This window comes from Taeniopygia guttata, chromosome 3 (assembly GCF_048771995.1).
Source record: "Taeniopygia guttata chromosome 3, bTaeGut7.mat, whole genome shotgun sequence".
Classification (NCBI taxonomy): domain Eukaryota; kingdom Metazoa; phylum Chordata; class Aves; order Passeriformes; family Estrildidae; genus Taeniopygia; species Taeniopygia guttata.
In genome coordinates this window covers 20344434-20367885 of record NC_133027.1, presented here as the reverse complement: position 1 = coordinate 20367885, position 23452 = coordinate 20344434, and the positions used below count along the sequence as shown (strand labels likewise).

At 37.0% G+C, this 23452-nt stretch overlaps 1 protein-coding gene across 25 annotated transcripts in view; it reads right to left on the bottom strand.

Annotated features, from left to right (window-relative positions):
* The window catches only part of MYT1L (myelin transcription factor 1 like), a 311497-nt gene that overhangs the window by 33407 nt on the left and 254638 nt on the right, over window positions 1–23452 (bottom strand). For all 25 annotated transcript variants that reach the window (XM_072926030.1, XM_072926034.1, XM_030270108.4 and 22 more), the window contains one exon: window positions 132–194. In XM_072926030.1, coding sequence (XP_072782131.1) covers window positions 132–194 — 63 coding nt within the window. The remainder of the gene's footprint in view (window positions 1–131; window positions 195–23452) is intronic.

Sequence of the window (23452 nt, the reverse complement as noted above, 5' to 3'; positions counted from 1 at the left end):
ACCAATATATGTATGTGCAGCATTCAGTCCTCAATCCTACTTCAGTATTCAGAGAGTGAAGTTAGGTCAGTTGAGGCACCTTTAGCCCTGCAGTTATTTGATTTAAATAACAAAACCTTGTCTTTACATACCTTCGATGAGAAGCATAATTTCCAGTTATATGCCCAGAGCCATCACACCCAGGAGTGGGACACCTAGAATAACAATGGAAGAGACACCCAGCAGTTACTGACAGGAAAGATATAACTGCCCATTTAACAATATTAATTGGCTCATCCGTGTTTCCTCAGGTGCCAGCCTTTGGAACCCCTACCCATTGCTAAGCCTGAGCTTAATTCTACACCAGGAACAAACAGCATTTTTCATTCATAGAATGATTTTGCTTGCTACTTCTCAGTTGCCCACTCCAATGCTTCCTGGATATCTCAAGTACTGGCAGATTAGTGGAGATTTCCCAGCAATCCAACATCCCTACACCACCAGGAATGAGTAGGGTTGACAGCAAATGAACTATCCCCATGGTGTATGCTAAGGTAGTGGCTAACATTGCAGTGAGTAATTTTCTTTTCCACTGGAGCTATTGCTGTAATCCCACTGCACAGTATCATGAGGTCGCACCATGAAGAGACCCCTTCACCTCTCCATGAAACAAAGGAAATGCCTAAGACAGGGAAGTACTGCTGGCCTCTTGCAGAGAGATGGTAACCCACCCAAACAGTGCCAAACACCAAGCTAAGCACCATACAGAAATGGTACAGCCCTCAGTGGAATTTCTAATAGTTGAATTACATTAGAGTGATCAAAGAAAATGGATGGATTTTTCTACATTGCAAAGATGATTGCGATCATCACAGAAAAAGCTACGTTATAATGCTAAGTAAAATCATTAGCTGGTGTTTGAAGTGCTATACTAAATCACAGAAAAGACAAAGAATTAATTTATATGCATTTTACTGAATAGACAAATGCTACATGAATTCCAAAAAGTCACTTTTCTTGAGCCTGAGTTTTGAATTTTAGCATGCTATTTAAAGCTTCATTTGGAGAAAGCATTCAAATTCAAAAAAGCTTGCTTACAAATTCAGATGTTGCATTCTAAAACATCAGATTTCCATAACATAGAATTTTCCCACTATTTGATTTAGGAGTTCTTGCAGACTTTGGCTTTCACCCTTTAGTTAACGTGTGCTTTCCTCAAAGTTAGTCCATACTGGTAAGCTTTTGTTTCTTAAGGTTTCTACAGATACTTGAACATTTTTTAAAATCGGTAATTAGGCAAGCCAGAGGTCAGTGCTATGGAGTTGTCACGTTCCATTAAGCTGAATTTCAGCTGTTTTAAGCTAGTAGGCATTACCTACTTCTGATGAGGAACTCAGCAGGGCCAAACTTCAAACATGATTATTGCTACCTTGGAAGGCATAAATTAAACTGGAATGTATTCAATGAAGTTCCCATATAATCTTTATCAGGACCAGTTCAGTTATTATATAGAAAACATCAAAATATGGTAGAAGTTCTCAGATGTGAGCTGGTAAAACTTATGGGGTTTCCTACAACACTGAAGTTTCTCTTCTCCATCCCAAATAGGCTGTGCACTTTGGACAAGAAATCTAAACATGTTTAGTGATAATTCTCCTTCTCTCTTGCTTTGTCTTTGCACAAGACCAAATACGGTCCTGTGGTCTTGCATGAAAGGTGTATTAACATGGCTCTTAAAGACCAACACACAGGTTGACATCACACATCAATCTTTCTGCTTATAGAAAGATAAAGTCCATAATTTCTGCATAGATCCTTCTGATACCAATTAGGAAAAACTACAATCCTTGATAAAGAAGTCATAATTCAGTCTGTATGTCTTTTACCCTTTATTCTTTGTTCTGGCTGCACATGGCTATAATAAACTTTGGCTTATTTCTTTAAAAATAAGTGATCAGGGCATCTAATATGAAGGGTCTTATAATTTAAATACTCTATATCTATATATATATGTTCTCATTATTTATTTTTAGACAAATCATTATTTGATTTTTAGATCTCAAATGTTTTAAGATCTACAGAGAGTCAACTCTTGCTTCATGTGTTTTGGTTTTTTTCATGTTCAGTGCTCTCCAATGCCTATTTCCATCAAGACTAGCTGCATGACTGAAACCTGACTAAAGCCTCTAAGATGCTGAATCATAAGATATGAGGATAAGAATTAATTAAAGGAATTGACTACATTTTGGCTCTACATGTTCATGGCATTTAAATCAAAAAAGGAGAACCCAGAGCCATGGGACTCTGCAGTCTGGGGTACTACAAGGATTTCTTCTTTATGAGCCCATGATTTGAAGCTACCGTCTTCCTCTCCAGACTTTCTATCCTTTTGAGGATAAGCTATTAGCAAAAGTGAGCAATGTTTTTTTCTCATCTTTTCCAAGATTTTTGTTACAGTCAACATGATTAATAATTTCTTAGCAGAAAGGATTTATAAGAAGCACCAGTATATCCCATCCATCGATCTTAAAATAAGACTACTGTGTAGCAGCCAGAGGCCCTGCAAGGCCTCCCTGGCAGTCCTTGCCTAAGATAAGAAATGCCCAGTCATGATGGCTGGACAAAGAAGCCCCTCTTCTGCCTCAGACCCTCGTTATCTCTCTGTAAGACCATAAGTCATATTTACCTCAACCCTTACTATTGTTTCCCAAAACCCACATACCCTATATAAACCCCCATTTCTGCCCAGTTTGGCAGAAGAGCTGTCACTGAAACCCATCACAGGAGCTGCCAATAAAGACACCACTGTGGAACCTCACACAGCCTTCTCCTCTCTCTCCCTGCATCTGCTCGTGGCACTGAGCAAGCAAAGAGCTGAAATCACTGGAGAGCTGAATTCACCAAAGAGCTGATCTCACTTAAGAGCTGAGCTGCTTGCTCAGGTTGCCTGCTCCTGGGAACTTGCCTGGGACACCTAGACAGGTTGTGCTTAGCGGGACATCGCTATCCGGGACACCTATGGCAGCCGGGGTCAGACAGACCTCGAGAGCCCAGACCATAATACCTCTGCACCTCAACCATTTGGACAGTCACACAATTTAAGAATTAGCTTATCTCCGTAATTTAAAAAAATAAGAACAGAAGCTAAAGAAGAAATCATACTACTGTAAATTGAATTGTGTGTTTTCAGAAGAGACTTTTCTCATTTCATATCAGTTTAAAAATGCACTTTCGATTAAACCAGATGAGATCTTTATGTTGGCAAGGATTTCAGAATGACCTTTCAAATTTTGATTTTGACACTATAATATTTGTTTTCAAATCTCCTAAGTTTATATTTACCTTAATGTAATAGATAAAATGAGAGTTTAGTGCAGTTGGTAAGAAAATTTTAAAACTCTGGAACATTTATACTTCTGCTGTTTCCATTCTATGAGAAATGCTCTTAACAGTGTGACACACAGGATGCAAATATGCAGCAGTCTGTTACAAGGAGGAAGCTATTACAATGTTTACTTGCTATCCCAAACTGATTAGATAAGGAGACAACCCCAAATTCTTGTGCTACTGGAATTGGGAGTCTGTATTTTCCAATCTGAGCATAGGTAGGACTTGCAGGTACCTTACTACTTTGGTGTCATTTGCTACCTATACACATATTACTTAATCATATGTATAAACAACAATGCCAGAAAAATGTATACCCTGCTTGTAAGAGGTAGCTGATGTGAAACTCTTTGAGAATGACTATCAGAGTATATGCAAAAGAGAGCTGCAGTTTTCCTTGCTTACTTAAAGTAAATCTGATTTGGCAGGATCAGAAACTTATTTGTAGAATTTACATAATAGCTTATTGTAGTGCAGGAAATAGTTTAGTACTGTAATGAGGGAGGTGGTAAAAGGAACAGACTCTGTGAAGAGTGAAGCTCAGGACATAGAATACTAACATTTGACTACAAATTCAGGGCATCCAGTAAAAGAAAGGGCTTGTCAGGGAAGGGGAATGCAGTTAGCAGTGCCTTGATGTCTCATTAATTTCACAGATCATCCCATATAAGCATTTTTGGGAAAATAAGGAGAAGTAGGAAGTAGGGCAGGCAGCAGAACAGCAACAGCTGTGGCACCTGGATTCAGTATTTGGCTTAGATTCAATAGCAGGAGAAAAAAGGGTGAAAGGTAAATTGAGAAGAATACACTTAAGCCTGGCTACTGATTCTTCACTGTGGAAAGACTGAAGGTGTGCAGCAATTAAAACAAACTTCTGGCAGCATAAAGAACTCAGGGAGGTTCCTGGGACTGGGGAGGAAATGGATGCAATGCCCAAAAGAGCTCTGGGAGGGTTTTTTTCCAAATGCCAGTGGTTAAAAGTCTTGTTGAAACCTCAGCTCACAAGATCCCCCCCAGCTCTCACCAGCATAGGGCACTACAAATAAGACCCATAATCAAACATATATTTGTAGGATTTTATCTAGTTCTATAGGAGCAAGATAAGCTTACATGTAGTATACATACTTAGATTTACAGCTTTACTAGTATGAGAGTAAATAGGATTTTATATAAAGTGCAAAGACAAAACTGCAATAGTTTTCTCCTCATTCCTATGTATGACTTTGGTTGACTTACTTTTTCAAATTATTTTAAAACATAAATTAGATCCAAAGCATAGAGATAAAACAAAGACATAAAAAACTATTTCAACATTTTTATTTTTGTGCTGAGGTTATCAGTTCTCATGGAAAAGAATTAAACCATCCACTTCTCTCACACTGGCCAATTGCAATGAGTTCCTACAAAATACCTTTCATGACCCATCATTAGTAAACTGATGGCTCAGCACAACAGACTGACGTTACCTTTACTGTTTAGTTCACAATATTTAGTACCTAGTATGTTGCACATCCAATCTTCCTTTGTGAACACAAGTGCCAATAATACAGTCTATCAGAGAGAATATCCTATAAATCATTAATTAACTATTTAAAGCAGATGTAGCTAGCAAAAGAAAAATCACATTGAATTGAACAGGGGAATAAATCAGGAAATTGTGCAAAAATTCAGAATGGCCCTCCATAATGTTCCTACACTGCAAAAGAACTGGGATTAATAGAAAATTTTATCTTTCCCATAGTTTTATTTTGACCATGCTGCCAATCTCTATAGTAGAGGTGTGATTTTCTACTGAAGATTCAGAAAGGCTAGAAAAATATAATTGTTTCCTGTGGGATTTTTTTCATACCAGAATGTAGAATTTTTTATTGTCTGGTGGTTTCCATCTATTTGAGATTCTGTTTTGTTTCACTGAATCACCAGGAATGGAATTCATAGCTTGGGAGGCTGGAAGACAGACACAATAATATTCACATTTCTGTTTTTTGCCTGAAGATCTGAGAGCATTTTAAAAATGTTACTGGATAAAATCTCACAATGCTGCTATAGAAAAGGGAAAGATTTGGCAGAAGAAAACTGGACAATAAAGAGTCTAAATTACTTTACACAGAAGTGGAAAATATGCTAGAAGTATAGATTCTTATTCACTGTTCTGTTTGCAGCTAAAAAGCTGTATGTCTTCTGAAACTACATATAGATTCATAACAAATCACTGTGGTTTATTGTTTTTTTTTTTTTTTAATTCTAGTGAGAAAGTCCCAAAACAAAAGGTTACGAAAGTAAAATTGTAAAGAAATTGTGTTTGCAGTTCCCTGAATTGAATATGTGAGAAGAGAAAAAGAGAGGGTAAGAAAGGGAAGGGATGAAAAGACGCTCTGTCAAATTAAAAATTGGATTTTCTGTGGAGTATAGTATGTTTACTGAGTGTCTAATTCTTTATGAATTCGAGGGCTTGTCAAAAACTACAGGTTTGAAGCTATTGACAAACAAGTCTTTTTCAACTAGCTAAGAGGCCAAAAGAGACAACAAACTTTTCTCCAGTTCCTTCCTATGCCAGTCACACTAATCTGCAGGGAGTACTCCAGGGTGAGAAACAAGAACATGAGAAGAGCTGTGTGGTCCTCAGTACAGATTTCTGGCCACAGGTGTGCTGGTATGAGTCAGTGTTGTGGCTATTGTTATAAAAACACCTCTTTAGCTGGAACTGGACAGATAGCAGCAACTCATTTTGTCTTTACTCTTCTGAGTAGTCAGAGCAATGCCTCCAGCCATTACTGTTCCAGCCAGCTCTGTGAAAGCAATCTGGATATGTAAATTGTAAAAATCTTATTTTCAGTCCCAGGTATTTTGGTAGATTGTCAAGTTCTAATTAAGTATGTGTAGTGGGAATGCTGCTGATTCTTTTCCTTATGATGACACGGAAAAGTGGTTATCTGTTCTAATTCCAGGAATACAGATCTTTTCCATTTTAATCCTGTTGTCTTTTGTTTTCTCTTTTTTTACCATAGCATTTGATTTTTGAACTCAGGTGATCATACTTTCTTTTGATGTCTAGACGAAAACCTTCTACCTACAAAATCTATCTATGAATTTGCAATGAAAAACAGTTTTGTTAGGATAGATTTATTTTCCCTTAATTTTCCTCAGAGAGGTGCTATATCTACATACTTCTCTCTATTTCACTCCTTCCCTTTTCTATCCTGGTGCCTTTCATCCTGTTTTCAATCTGCTATCCTCTTCCTACAGTGAAGCAAGAATCTCCATTTGATTTTGCTCCATAGTTTGCTTTCCATCCATGTTCCTCTCCAGCACTTCTGTGCTGCATTCTACTCCCTGATTTTCCAAATAATTTTCTTCTTGTCTCTTCTTGCCTCTTTAACATTTTCTTTCTCCCTTTTGCTTATTTTTTTCTCTCTATGCCCTTTGGCTGATGCCTTCAATCTCTGTTTCTCCCTCACCCTTCTTCCTTTCATGATCTTTAATAACCTTAAAGTTGATGTTTGTTTCTTCTTTTCTCCTTCCTCTTGTTTTTTTTCCATCATCTTTTCTTTCACCACCACTGCTGTCCTCCTGCTCTTTTCTCACAGCTGATTTTATCATTTTTGCTGTCTGCATTGCTTGTGGTCCTCTCACATTGCTGAAATGACTGGGTACACATTCTGCCCTTGTGTCAGAGGAGAAAGTGCTGTGTGTGAAACCTTAATACAGAATTTATTGGCTGTCGAGACTCAATTAGTAATTTTAAGTATCTTGCCCTCTTTTATTTTTACTGAAGTCCTTGTGAGCTTTATCACTGGCTTCAAAAGGAGCAGAACCAGAACACTGGGCACTTCTGGAAATTGCATTCAGAGCTTATTTAAGCTCATTTGAATTGGTTGAAGAGGCAACATAAACTCTATGGGACAGTCATGCAGATAACGAATATTTCAGGGGATTTTACATCTCTGGTTTCATGTTAAAGGCTAAACTTATGTTCCAATCCTCACAAATGTATCTATAATGACTGTGCAAAGTCAGACCCCTATAAATATCAAAGTTTCATAAAGATGCATTGTAATAAAAAAAAAAATAAAGAAGTTAAATTTAGATTCAGATGTTAATTATTTCCTTCTATTTGTTCTAGCTAGAAGGAGTTTTAAGCACAGAAATTTAGTTTTACCAAAAGTGCTAAATATCACTTTTCACATGTAAAAAATACTGCTAGCATTTCTCATTTAGCAGAATGCTACTGATATAACAGGTCTCACTGGAGGTAACAGGGAAATTTAAATGCTAAACCCACAGCAGATATAAAGGAAGAGGATTTCGGGAAATGACAAGAGCCAGCAAAACCAAAAAATTGTTTTGAAGAGAAAATGGGTGAATTAAACAAAAAAAAAATATTTTTTTTATCTTGTCAGGGTTTTTTCTGGTATTGGATCCAATGCAGTTTCAGTGGGACTGGGCAGGAGAGAAGGGAGACCCAGACAAGGCTCCCTCCTGGTTGGGCATTACTGAGCCCTCTCAGAAGACATTGGGAGAAGTACAGATTGCAGATTGGAAAGAAGTGTAGAATGGAAAGATTTCTTGTTGCCATTTTCGCTGTACAGTGTTTCTATCCATGAAGGAACAATGCCAGGCCTATGGAGCTAGTCCAGGCATGAGATTAAAATAATTTTGGCTCAGAGGCTTCATGGAGTAACTTCAGACTGTTTTATCTCTACAGAGAGATTGCTCTGTCTTTTTGTCTTTGCCTCTAGAAATCCCCAGCAAGTGAACGGTTCTGAACTGGGGCATGCTGACTGTGTACTCCTCTCCTCAGCTACAATTTAGTTAATTCCCTCGTTTTCTGCATATACTACTTTTTCTGTCCTTAGCTGCTGCTATTATCTGTATTGCATTCCTGCATTTTTTTGAACCTTGTGGGGGTGAGAAAGAACATAATATGTTTTTTAATTACACTGAAATCCTTTTTCCTATAAGCAGCCTAAAATGCATCATGCTGGCACATAAAATATTGCTATGCACTCCAATGCACAGATACACACAATGAGTTTAAATTAATTATATTGCTTTAGAAAAAGTATTTCTGTGCCTTCCATTACCACCTCTGCATGCTGCCTCTTTTGCTACCAGTCAGGACTTCCCAGCTTCCCAGCAGCAAGTGCCATGATGTGCTGCCCACTGTTCCCACATCAGCACATAGCCCCTTAACATGCCAGTTGCCAAAGGCAGGGTATGTGCCTAATGTGAAATAGCTTCTGTGCACTACCCAGGGGGTGCTCTGTGCTCAGAAGCTGCCAGGGGGAAGCTGTGAATCAGTTCCCCCCCCGGGCATCTTGCCCACGCTTTCTCTCCTGCCAGCATCGCCTGCCTTGGAGGCAGCACCGGGCAGCTGCAGATCCCCTCCCTGCAGCAGAGAGAACTTCCTGGCACCAGGGATGAATCAGTTCCAACATATGCAAATTCAAATGTTCATTTCCAAATATCTCAGCCTTTGGAAAAAAGCTTCATTTGTATGTGAAGGAATAACTTAAAATGATGGAGGCACAGAGAAAAATGCAGGAGAAGATAGCCTTAAGAGAACATGCCCTACAACTAGGAACAAAGCCATGCAGATTCGCTTGTCTCCTAATAGCATTGCTGCAAGCCTGTGCTCAAAAAAATCATGAATCAAAAACCCACGTGGGCTTTTTTCAGTAAATTTATGTGGACACATTTGTCTCTGAAAAAGAATGTCCTATTCCTGGTTGGTCTATTAATATGGGAACCACTAACCTCTCAAGAATATCTGCCATTCAGTCACTGTACAGAAAGATTGGTCCAGGTTTGCAGAATAGCCAGTGACATGATTTCTATAGCTCCCTGCATGTGACAATGGGTCCAACTGAAGCACTTGAAGACTGTAACACAGGTATAACATTTGGTATTCTTCACCTTAAAAGGTGTCTTCAAAAGCTCAAATAACCAGCCTTAACTTTTCTGTTTATGATGAAGTTTGGAGTTTTAGCTCAAAATTAAATTGAAATTAGGCTGAATGTTGAATACTTTTAAAATTCACTCTTTAAACTAGGTAATTTTTGCCCGATAAGAAATGTACATTAATAGTCAGCAACCTGCTGGTTACCTTCAACACCTTAAAATTATCAAGACAGTAATTATTTAATTTTCATCTCTATGTTGCTGCTTCTCCCATGCTCTGCTCTGCTGTGCCTTGTATGTCTTGTCCTAGGTGAAGCAATTAACAAAGGGTCTGATGGGTACTGCAGTATGACCTTGAAGCTGTCACTTCCTATGAGTTTCCCGGAGGTTTGGAATGACCTCAAAATCTATGAATCTGGAATACTCAAAAAGGTCAGCATCACAGCAAGGGATGCTGAGACAAGCTATCAGATTAGTACTGCTACAAGCAGAGGAAAAAAGATTACCAGATTTCATGTAGTCAGTGGCCTTAACAATCCACTGAAGCTGTTGGTAGGAGATTGGGCACGAGCCAACCTTAGCCATTCTTTATCTATTCTATTTATCTGTTTCATGTTCAACTTGTGCATGCACAAACAACAAAGAGAAGGATTCTACAAGATCACAAGAAAGGAGAGAGTTGGATCAAATGTCTGGGAGAAAAAAGGCTGAGTGGGAAGGATGGAAAGAAAAAGAGCATGGAGAAAGTCCAATTTATATGTCCTTCTTCAAAATGGTGTATTTAAGTATGAAAGACCAAGCTAACAAAATTCTTCTAGACCTATATAATATAGAAAGAAGCAAGAGTCCTGCCTCTAATGTGAGTTCTCTTAGGCTAGCATTATGGCAAAGCCATAAATCAATAGGACTGTAAAGTTCTGTGAGTTCTCTGAGAAATATATCCTGGGCAGCACGAGGGCTAAGATGTTTGCAAAAAAACCCCAAGTCCATTAAAATAATCCAAGTGACAAAAAATGTAATGGGCTGGGATTTTCTTCACTATAAACAGCTTTTTTCCTGTTTCAAAAGACCAATTAAAAAGATGATTTTCAGTGCACATTCGGAAAGGTAAGGTAAAAATAATTGTTTGGTGTTAAATGTTTAGGTGACTAATTGCATCTTAAGGTTGAGAGTTGTTTTGCTCCACATGCAGCCACTGCATTGTGCTCATTAGTACTCGAGAAGTACTATTGTAGCATGAAGTTCCTTATACTGGATGGACTCTTACATGTTTTCTGCATGTCTGTGTTTCTTTCTGGAAATATCTGTCATCCAGTGACAGGGACAGGCTAACACTTGGATAAAGGGAGAAAACTCAAGAGTTTCACTTTTCCAGACAGATAAAGCAGAGATACTACTTTCTATTTTGGACTGAAGCATCTACAGCAAGTGAGCAAAATACTCCAGTTTTCATTTCATGAAAACAAGCAGCTTTTCCCCTCTAGGCCTAAAAACATTTGTCAGAAGCCTAAGTGAAGAAATATGAAAATACTGAGTGTGAATTATATCAGACTGCGAGAGGCAGTCTAGTCTAGTAAGAAGGCTAATGAACAGTGCAGCTAAGGGAAACCCAGTTTTGTTACTGATTTTCTGTGTGACTTGATACTGGTTCTTGAAACCCTCTCAGACTTGCTCTAATTTTTCATGTGGCTGACTTAAGACTCATGGTCTGCATTGAGTGCTAACTTACCTCAGACATGCAGTAAGCATATTTAATTCATACTGAAGGGAAAAATCCCTAGTGAGAGTCTAGTTATGAACCTGTCTGCAAGGAGGACAGTTGGGCATTACCACAGTTATGCCATTCCTACACGAATTCCATCCTACTGCCTCGAGCTGGTAGACACTGGGCAGACAAACCAGATGTAATGAACTAACACCTCGGAAGGTACAATTTTCTTCCCAGCACTCTCAGAACCACAAACATTAAGGTGCAGGTTTGCACTACTACAAGACATTGCCAGATGGTTTTGGGCCTGAAGGACTTGATATCCAAGACTGAGGAAGTTAGTTTGCTCATTCTTATGAAAAGTGTGAGGGAATTTTGCTGCTGTCTGCAAATACCTAACTGGTTGGTGTGGTGAAAGCATAACACAAATCTTCTCAGAGCTGCATAGCTGAATTTTATCCCCAATAAAGGGATAAAATTCAGCATGGGAAAGTAAATTTATTATAAATGAAAAAAAAAAAAAAGCAACCAAGCATCAGTCCTGTCAAACACTGGAATAGTTGTGGGAACTGTAACCTTGGCAAAACTCATAACTTGACTGGACAAGGTTCTGAGCAACCTATTCCAACTGGACTTGTTCTAAGCAGGAGCTTAGAGTAGCTAACATTTGGATACCCCTAGCTACATGATTTTATAATTTTGTAATGCATTGTAAAAGCTCTATCAGAGAGAATACTGTTTGGCCTCCTATTGGCAGTACAGATGCAGCCCTTAGTTTGAGACTCTATTCCAGAAACATCACACACTATCATTTTTCCTTGATTCCAGTCCCTTCTGCATAGTTCAAATTTCAACCATCAGCAAATTTATCATATAGTTTTATATATTCAAAATATTTGTGTATTTCTTTGTATTTGTATGTGTTCTTCTCAACAATTGAAAGTGATGATTTTGAAGTCCAGCTCGCAGAGTTAATGAATGCTCAAAAATTGTCAGTGAGGTAGATGAAGTGGATCACAACAAACATCCTGATCAGTGAGAGAGACTGTATACCCGAGATAATACTCTCAGCTTCTACTTTGGACATCCATCTGCCTCTGCTTCGGAGTTTCCTGTTCCCCCTGAAAGGATGCTGCAGCTGTCTGGGTAGCAGTAAAAGAAACAACAGAGCTTTTAGTACAGTACTCAGTGACCTGAAATTGGTGTCATTTCACCCTAACCTGTCAGAGTGGATGAGGCAGTTTGCACATTATGAGAACAACGGAGATAGCCCTTTAGTGAGGGCAGGAAACTGGTAAGACCCTTAGAACTGTTTCAAGCTAAACTCTTAATTTTTCTGTTGGAATCTGAGACTGTATTGAACAGCACTTCAGTAATAATTCCAGCTCCATATGAATGTTCCAAGGTATCATTAAGTAGAGCACTTGAGAATAAATTGTGCTTTTCACTGTCATGGGATATGGACTCATGTCTTTTCTTACTTTGGCCCTCTTTACTTCTCAAAGTTAACAAAGGCAGAAAGTCCATGCTTCTGTACAATTCCCACTTCTGCAACTGTCATAGAACAAGGCAGTGCGAGTTTGGTTTATACTGCAAACATCTCATGAAAGAGCCACATCAGGTTTGCAGTCTGAGAGCTGCAGGAGTAGTTTCCCAAGCAGCTGCACAGCACAGAGAGGTTGGAGGTTCCAGCCAGGGACAAAGGGCTGTGTTGGAGGTTCCAGCCAGGAACAAATGGCCCCGTGTGTCTGCATGCAGTGCTCAGGCTCCGTTGTAATCAGGGCTCACAGTTCCCATGCACTGCAGAGGTAGAGAAGCAGCTCTCAGTGAGATGCTAACTTTGCCTTACATGACTTTTACAAGAAGGTTTCCCTCTGATTTTTTCAAAGCAATAAACTTTTTTTCCAAAACCACTTCCTGTTTTAGGTTCTTATAGTCAAATAACCCTGTGCATGTATTTAATGCTCCTTACTCTGATTTATAGTTGACTTGGTTTGTGTTGATACAGACCTTGTCTAAACTTTGATTAATACTTTTCTTTTTCTAGGCTGATGACGAAGAACAATAACTTTCTATTATCAGAGTGAATATTTACATCTTCTAGTCAAACTGCCAAAATATTTTTTAAGAAATCTAGTTCTTGCATGAAGTAGAGATAGGTATAATTCCACTCACCACCCATTTAGACACAGGAAAACCACTAATTTCAAGATGAATACAGGATTACAGGAACGTCAACTGTGGAATAAGTTACCCAGCAAACTACATCTTACAGAAATGTCTCCCATAGATTGCCATTTCCTGGTACTTATAGTTGTCAACTGTATCCCTTGCACAGAATGTAATCCATTGGCAGTATCTTTAAAAACAGCCAATTTCCCCTTTTCATGGTGAGAGAAGTTTGTAAGAAAAATCACCACTTGGATAAGTATCTTATTCATTACATTCACTTTACCTTTGAATGGAAGTATCTTCATTGACATGAACAGATAAAAAGAAGTTTTTCTTAGCCTTTAAGACAATCCCACTTCCTTTTGAAATTTAAGATGGAATAAAAATATTTTTTGAGAATGTTCTTGATTATGTAAGACCTTATATGAAGATATAAACACATCTGGTCTGTGGTACATTAACACTCACAAGAATTTTGCAAAAATTTGAGATATGTGGTCCTGATGTGTTTACGTATTACAATTTGTGAATCAGCAGCATTTACTCTGGCTTCAGTAGAGTTAACACAAAAATTTGTAAAAATGAAATTAAAGTCAGTTAAATTATTATTAAACATAGTATTCTGGAGTTTTGCAGACTAAATTTGCAGAAAATTTTGCATTGAATATCAATAATTTTTAATTTACAGGGGTTTATTGTATCAAATAGAATTCCAACAAAAATTAAGAACTTCCTTACCAATACTTGAATAATTAAACTTTTAAAATACTCTTTTCTTTATAAATGAATAATGATAGAACCCTGTCTATGACAGCATCAACCTGAAACTGGATTTGTCAACTGGAAGAAGTGCAAACTCTACGTGGAATTTGGCCTCATAATATTGTTCTCACTCCATGAAAAACATGCTACTTAGGGAAAAAGCTTTTCAAAGTTGCAGATCATAATCTTGGATCTGAAGCCTGCTAAAGATAGTGAGAGGTGTTCTATTGATGCAGTGGATGCCCCATCCCTGGAGGTATATAAGGACAGGTCGGATGGTGTTGAGTAACCTGGTCTAGTGGAAGGTGCCCCTGCCCATGGCAGAGGGGCTGGAACTGGATGATTTTTAAAGTCCGTTCCAACCCAAACCTTTGTATGTTTCTATGATTCTGTCACTTAAAAATATTTCAGATTAGGTCTCAGTAAAAAATTAGAACCATTAAAGGACTTTTTTCTGTGACTGGGAGTGTTGAGGAAAAACTTTAATTGGTTTTAAAAAATAAAGAAAAATTTTCTTAATAATTTAATTCTTTCTTCACACTCAAGCCACAAAACTTGTATTTGGTGTTATTCAAAAGCAAGGCCCTTGCCCCTCCTTCATGATACCTATACTTATAGAAAATACTTACGCTTTCCTGACAGATGTTGCTTGATTAGTGCATCAGAGGAAAACAAACCACCACCTACAATCGTTCCTGGAGAAGCCTTGAGGAGAAACCCATGATCTATCATTTTAAAAAATTATTCAGTTATTTTCATATAAATTTTTATGATTCCTCTGGAGTATTTTCCTCTAATTTTTTTATAACTCTTATTCATGGGGAAAAACCCCATTTTTCTCTGCAGTGTCTAGTATATCTCTGTAGTGTCTAGCATAACCAACATTTACAGATTTTAAATTAAAACTTATTTGAGAAATGCGCAGCAGTTACTGAATTCACTCCCCATTAAATAATAACTCTGGGATTTAAAAGAAAAAAAAAATATTTTTAAGAAATAATTAAGATTTTTTTTATTCTTTACCAATTTTCTGACATCATGTATGATTCATTATTAAAATATTGATTCCAATCATAGAGTCAAAAACACATGTTTTTTGCCTATTAAACTCTGAATTCAGCATTCAATAGATTGCATTTAAAGCAGGGTCATTTTATTTCTTTTAGCTATCATCAGTGTCTACAAGGAAACAAAAAACCCCTAAGCTCATAGTTTTACTGGTAAAAGCAGTAAGTTGTAATTTTGTAATTCTTCTTTAGAATACTTTTGATGTGCACCATCTATTCAAGAAAAGTGCCAGACTGGCTTAGAAGAAATAGTTTTCTACCTGTAAAAAAGAAAATAAAGTCTATGACTTGGTTTTCTTATAAACTGCATCTGTATGTTTTGATTATTTTCCTGTTTAATATAGAAGAAAAATACTTAGGCATTTAATCTCTTCTGAATAAATTACAGTTCTTTTAACTGATCATATGCTTTCATAACGACGTTCCCATTAATTTGAAGTCTGAAAATTTGGAAACTAGGTTCTGTTCATCTCGGTGTACTGTTAACTCTGAAGCCTGAATAAGGCATTTTAAATATCACTCTGACTACTTTGCAGCTCATTACTTGAATTAAACTATGTCAATCTTACAACTCTGGAAACTAAATCTTAAATAGAATTTGTTCAGATTATTTTTTTGAAGGATCTGTCTTTTTTCATTTGTTTTCCACAGTCCAAAAAAATAATACCTAATGATAGTAATGTACATAGTCCTCTGCCTTCTTATTACAGAAATCAACTACTGTTGAAACTGAGTACAGTGCAAGCACAGTCAAGCATACAAAAATAATCAATGACGGCCAGTGGTAAAGTGCTCCTCAAAATTTAAGGTAGTTTCATACAACTGAGGCCATGCTGAAAGAGCATAGTGTTATCTGTGGAAGGAGAGAAATCAACAGACTTTGAAGCAGTGGAAATTCTGTGTGTGTTAGGGTAGAAGAGCAGTTTTTACATGCAGATGAGCAAATGTAAATTCCACTTACTGGGAATACAAAAATATTGTAAAAGATGAGGTGTTTATGAGGGATATGGGATATTTTAGAGATATAAAGCATTGATATAGATACTACAGTACTGCAAAAAATGTGTGCCACATAAAGTCCCAATAGCACTGAGATAAAAGTAAAGGGATGAATTTAACTGCATGGCAAAATCATATGTTATTGTGCAGATACAGACATCACATAATCAAGTTAGCAACTGGCCATTTTAAGAAACAAAATAATGCAAGGAATTCTGTAACTTCAAAAAATTTAAGGCAATATTCAAAAAATAAGGCAATCAAACATGAATGCTAACCCAAGAGAGTAGCTGAGGGCATCTGCCCAGATCATCACTGTTGTATCTTAGCGTAACTCTTCCAAAGGCAGCTGAGCTATGCTAATTTACACCAACTGAGGATCTGGACAATCATGTTTAGGACTTCAAGTGACAGAATTACTTTTGTTTTGGGGTATTGATATTAAAGGGTTTTGGCAAGTCTGACCAAACACAGAAAGTTCAAAACACTGCATTTTTAACTCCCCTTTTAGCAACTGTATAGTTTATGCAACTTCCCATGGGGATCGCCTCAGCACTTGGGATATACCACAGCATCATGTTGCAGATCTTTGCAGATCTGGATGGAATGAGCAATTGGTTATGATTTGTTGACTTGAAGCAAAAATGATCAACACCACAATGGGAGTCTGCACAATTACCCAATTGTGCCAAAGAAAAGACCCTTGAATTGATTACAAGCAAATGCCAGGCTGAATGAGATTAATTATGTAGGACAAGTTCAATGACAAAGAAGTATGACCAAATCCAAGGAAGACAGAGGCAACTGTACAAATGGAATAACTCCAAGACAAGAAGGCCTTAGAGAGATTCATTGGGCATATTAACACAGCTAAACAAATTCATTTATAATTAATCACAATTAAGTGCTCCTCTCAGAATAGTTGCTTAGAAACTGCACAGTATGGCACTAGAATGACTGACAAGAGAAAAGTTTCAAAAATTAAAATAAACCATCAAACAAACATTCACACTGAAATATTTGGTGATTAGTGAAGATCTAGGAACTAAGGAATGTATCTTCAAAACTGCCTAAGTTATTATTGCAGACACCAAATTCCAATTTCAAAGTCAGGCAGTTGCAGGGACGTGGATGCCCACCACTTACATTCCTTCTAAAAATGAAGTTTCTTAAAGTCATAGAGGTTGCTTTGAAAAAATTACTCTAATTCAGTGACTGTTCATTTGAAATGAGACTATTTTGGTAATACCTGACTAGCAAATGGTTTTAAATACTGGTTCAAATCGAAACAGTAAAAAAAATACAAGCTACTGTTATCTTTTGTTTTGAATAATTAAGCACATAAAGACACAGGCTGTGAACTGTTTGGCTGTTGTAGATACCACTATGCAAAGGAAGCCTCTCATTTCAGAGCGTTTCATAGTGTCGACAACTTACTAAGGCCCTGATTCTGCAAGGTGCTTCATGCAAACAATTTCGTGCCTGCATGGAACATTTCACAGCATCAGAGATACTGATATGCAGATGGCTTTTAAGGAGGTTTTCAGTACATGCTTTTAAGACTACCTCTGAGTAATGAAAACAATGATGAAGGGTCTTATGCAAACAAAACTCAAGTGTTTTCCATTTCAGAGACAAAAGTTGACAAACTTAAGTGAGAAAAATGGAATGACTCAACCTTACCAGAGTCTGAATGAGTTATTCTAACAGAGAAAAAGCCCAGCCACTTCCATATGTAAAACTTATTGCGACTACAGAGATGAGGTTGCTGCAGATGATGGGTTTCTATACAAAAGGACATTATCATAACACCACACAACATGAGGTTGGAAATGCTAGGTATAACCTACAGTGCCCATTTGAGTATTGAGAAGTGCAGGAACAGAGCCCAAGGTGTTCTGTTCTGGCCAGGCATGCATGCTGCCATCAAAGATAAGGTATCCAAGTGGAAATCTGCAATAAATACAGGAAACAAAAATGCAAAAAAAACCCACTGAAACCACATAAGATTCCTAATTTCACTTGGCCCAAGGATTGTTGAGCAAAATGGGAAAGATTATTCCTTATAGGTGAACTAATAATTGGGGATCTATGTTCCTTGGTTTTGTTTTAATAATTTAAATTAGACTAGCACACTAACTTGCAATTTAAGAACACATCCATCAAAAACTACAGTTTGTTCATTTTTTTACCACAACATTGCAGATAAATTAATAAAACACTATAATTTACAAATGGCTCACTCAAGCACTTTTTAGCATTTCTCCAAATACATTATGTCAGGTCCTTGCAATCACATTTCCTATACAAACGTTAGCTAAAGCATCAAGGAATTTCAAAAAGTGTCTGCAGATTCAAAGGATACATACTTAGCATCAAAGGAGTATTTCAACTTAACACAAGATTACTTACTAGGTTCAACAACCTTAGTATTCAAGAAAAACTGTAATGACAACTTCTATTAAGTTTCCATGTAGAAAAAAAAGACATAAACAACAGGAGTAAAAAGGTGATAATAGGAATGGAAATGATTACTTCTCTTGCAACAAAGAGTAATTTTCTAAGATAAAACTGAGTGAAAACTATATAATGGTTCTCAGTCTTGCTGCATTCTTAGAGGAGGACAGATGTAATCTCAATGGGAAAAGGGAAGGGGAAGATAGGAAATGGAAGGCAAGGCAAGGGATAATACTTCTTTGCGGATGAAAAACAAACGCACATCCAGGAACATCAGAAACACCTCAAGTGAAAAACACAGGATGGAGGAGGTGGAGAATTTACTCCAGCAGATTACCAGACTTCTGCAGGAATAACTGGTTTAAGTACATAAAGTGACTGTATAGTGGCAGAGCTATCAAGGTTTAAGATGGTACAGGCACTGGTCAATGTCCAAGAATAATGTGGTTACCTATCTAAAGAGGGAAATGTTCCTGTGGTGTTTTACTAATATATCCTAATCATTTTTGTCTCTGCATTTAAAATTTATATTTGAAATGGCCTATTTTTAACCAGATGACTACAGCAAGGAGGAAAATACTACTCTTTTCCAGTATTTTATTTTTTATATTCATCAGAATAAAGACAACAGAAGTTTCTCCATTTCTGGGAGGATGCCTCTTCTTCACATCTCTTGCTGAGCAAATTGCAGTAAAATCACATGAGTAGAAATAAATAATAGATAATATATAAATACAGAAGAGTTTCCCTAGAAGTATGAGGTAAGGATGTCTTTTCTATCATGAAAACACTGTACTGCATGGAGTTGTTTTTCAAGAACAATCATGGCTAACCCAGAGAGCTTCAGAGAAGTTCACTTTTCTATGTGAACACTGCCAGGGTGACACCTCTAGGAACAGGGAGATGAGTGAAAGGAAGTTAAGAGGAAGAGTAGAAGATCACCAAGAATATAGAAATCACTGTGGCAGAATGACATGGAAAAGAGATGAAGGCAGAGAAATTCCAACTCTTACTTTATTGCGGAAAACTGGCAAAAATAGACTGAGTTCATCACTTTGAGTTAAGAAGAGATGTGGGAAACAAAAGCTCTCAGGTTTCATTGTAGTGAGGGAAAGGAGGCTGCACTACTCTCTCCATAGGAAATACCAAAAGACATCCACCATAGAAAACAAGAAAATCCACAGATGTTTTAGGACTGAAAGACTGGCCATACCACAACAGTATCAGGAAGTATCCAAACTTGAAGGCACCTGGTTGAAGTGCAAATCTTCCTGAGGATCAGATTCTTCAGGATAAGCTATAATGGGATTTTCTGGCAGAAAATTGACCCAAGACAACAAGGGTAGATGTTGAGGATGTGATATTTAGCTCCACAGTAGACCAAGCTAACACTTAGGGTATTTACGTGTGTGTGTGTGTGTGTGTGTGTGTGTGTGTGTGTGTGTGTGTGTGTGTATATATGCATGTATGTATACATATATATATATATATATATATATCTGTGGCCTTTGAAAAACTGTGATTATCTTTACATCAAAGTAGCACTAACTAGAAATAAGTTTGTAACTTTCTGGGAGGTTCTGGTACCTGGGTTCACAGGTTCCCACATTGAAAGGACACCAAGTAGAAATTCTCACAGTCGGTCAGCTGTGTTTTAGTTGGGATTGATTTACTATTTAATAAAATGTGTCCTTTTAAAACAATAATTAATTTTAGCTTTGGAGTTTTTGTTTTTTTTTTTCCTGATTTTGAATAAGATTTAAAATGCTTCAAAATGATGTTTTTAACAGTATTTATAATTCCACCATGTTATTACAGTTTAGAAGCAATTATAACTGTTAGAAAAACCTGCCATGATAAGGAATAAATAAAGAAAACTGATAAGAAAAGTCTCCTTGGTAAGATCACACTGAATTTAATTTATGAATACTTTAATATTGGTAGCTGTCACTAGGTGGGCTGTTAACTGCTTTCCCATCATAGTTAACTTTACTCATCAATATAGTGCTCCTAGGTCCTTTAAAAATTAGTTGCTTTTCACAAGTATTATAACCAAAATCTTAACACTGGAAAAGCTTGGTTCCTTGCCAGATATTGATTTCTTCAGACAGCTTTAAAGCTGTCAACTGTTTTTTTTTTTTTTTTTTCTTCCCAGCAAAAGTAATTGAGAATTAAAGCAGAAGATATTGTTCTGTTATTTGGAGATCACTAACCAGGCTGTAAATGCTTTAGTTAGCTGTCAAACTATGCACAAAGGTTCTCACTTTCCTATTTGAGCTCTGGGTGAAAATGAAAAATTGTGCAACTTGCATGGTAGACCTGAGCAAGAACCCTTACAGATGAGAAGCATGGTTGGAAAGGAATAATTATGCTGACTGACCCTGAACAATTTAATTGAAAGTTACAACATTATTATTTTGAGAGCCAGAAAATATGAGTAATGGAATTGGAGCCAGAATTTCCAAATGGCAATACAATAAGCATGACTGTTACGCAAAAATAAACATTTCTCTAACCTTGTAGGATTCTTATATTATTTTGATTGTGAATGATATTATTAATGAATATTATTTGAAATGTCTGCTATTTTGTATTTTAGTTGGAATACAAAAAAAATCAGTGTGTTAGCAAAATTCCAGTTAGGAAGCTACATTATACATGATTTGTATGTGTTGTAAAATACACACAAAGAGATCATGTATCAGTAAAATGTGATATGAAAGCTTTACCAGCACATGTGTAATATTTGATGCATGGTAAAGCCATAGAAGTATTAAATCCTTCCAAATTATGCAGTCCAGAAATATGATTCCTATGCTGCAGTATCAGTTTTTCTGCTACACTATCAATTGTTCTCTGTACCCTAAACATTAAACAAGTATTTGCCAAGAATTTTACAAAGGCTGAAGTCTTTATGGAAGAATGGAAAAAACTACATTGAAAATCTGAACAAGAAATAAAAGATGAAGAAGAGATGAGAAGAGTACAGATTGGTAGGGAAAGGACAAAAGGGATCTCAGCTTGTGTTATGGGTAAAAAATGTGTATACATTTCCCTCTACAGCATGGAGCAGGAGCCAAGGTTACTGATTCTCACTACTCCTCCGCTGTCAGCAAATGTGTGTGAAACATCCCAGCAATGTTCCCCATCTCCTCCTGGTGCCAGTCCATGCAGATCACTAAAGCTTCCACTGCTGTTGCTACGACAGCAGCCCAGGTAATGGAGCAGACACCAAAACATCCCATGGTGGCTGGTGGCCTGACAGATGGCCAGTAGTATCCCATATTATGGAACTTCTGCTTCTTTTCTTCTTCTTCGCTTTAGAAACAAGGAAATTATACTCCCAGACCTCACACATAACGTAAATTGAGTACTTCACAGTTCAAAAATTTCAAAATCAAATTCTCTTATGTAGCTTTGGTTTAGCTGATTTGTGCATGCATGTTACATTTACATGATCACATCTTCTTCCATCTTAAGCAAACAAGAGCATAAATGAGAGCTGTGTAAAGGATGCTGCCATCCATAGGACTCCTACTTCCCTGCTTTCAAATATATGTGGGAAACGCTAAGATGCTTTATTTCTGTCTCTGTACCAAATTCAAAGGATGTAGAGACAGAGGACAATAAAAATATAAATGTGATGAAGGCAGGAGATGGGTTGATCAGACAAGGGGGCTTGAGACAGGGAACAATGTAGAAAAAAATGATGAAGAAAAACAGGACAGAGTAAATGGGCCAAGCAGAAGCTGGACTGATTAGAGTTTTGGGATAGGAGAAAGGACAGTATGGCTGCTCTGGAACTGGACTCTCCTGCTTTTTCTGCAGAGTACATCCCTTTTCACAAAGGGTCAATTACATTACATAGATCTGCTAAATTCCCATAACTCAAAGCAAATTCAAGGGTTTGAACATATACACTTCTCTACAATTTCTACTTCAGTGAAGAACTGACAAATTGAGTCCTAAAAGTATCCAAGTGAGCAATCAAAATTATATGCCTAAATTTCTGTTTTAAAATGAAGATAGTACCAACCCTATTTACTTCAGAGTATAACTACAGATGAAAAAAAATTATTTTATAACTAAATAACTAAATATATTAGGGAACACTCATATGTGATGGTAGTGACAAATGTGTGAGTGAATGAATAAGTCTATCTTCAGAAGGCAGTTTGAGAAAACTGGAGTGAATAACAGGCAGGGCCTCACATGAGATAATAAAGGAAAAGAGAAGAAATTAATCAGTTGCTTATGCAATGATTACTATCTGTCCTATGCAATGATTTACTTTGTTATCCTGTGGAAAAATATATGATCAGAAAACAAAGAATTGCCATATAGTGCAAATATAAAGGAGAACTGAGTTAAGTAAGCCTGTTTAAAATTCTGTAATTTTGAAACTTAACAGATTTTTATGTGCTCAACTGGTATAATGACAACTGCTAAATTAATAACTTATGCTAATGAATAATAAATAATCTATTTTAAACCTAAAAATATTACTTTAACTTAATGTTGCTTTTGCTTAGGAAAAACTTGAAATAAGTAGAGAGAGTGGCATGATATAGAAGTGGGATCTCAAGTTTAGGTGTTTTGGGACTTTTTTCTTCCTAGCTCCTACCAGGCAGCCTTGACTGCAGATGTTTGAGGAAAGTAGAGAAGATGAAGTAATTCAGAAACAGCTTCCTAAGATAAGTAGAAACTTTATAAAGGGTTTCCTTAAAATATTCATGCTGCCTCAAGAGTCTTCTGCTGTGTTTCGCTTATGCATTCATATTTCCTCGAACTTCTAATATTTGACCCATCCCAACCCAAAATCCAGGTCCAAATCTGAGTTTCTCTGAGGTGTGCATGACTTTCTCTGTCTATACTTAAATGTTTACCCTGATCCCATTTACATCCCCTTTTGCATATCACATATTCTTCTGGAAGCATATATCAGCATGACCTAAACTAATAGTTTCAAAACATTATTTTTTACTTTGTGGGAAATCAGCTGTAAGTTTTGCATGTATTG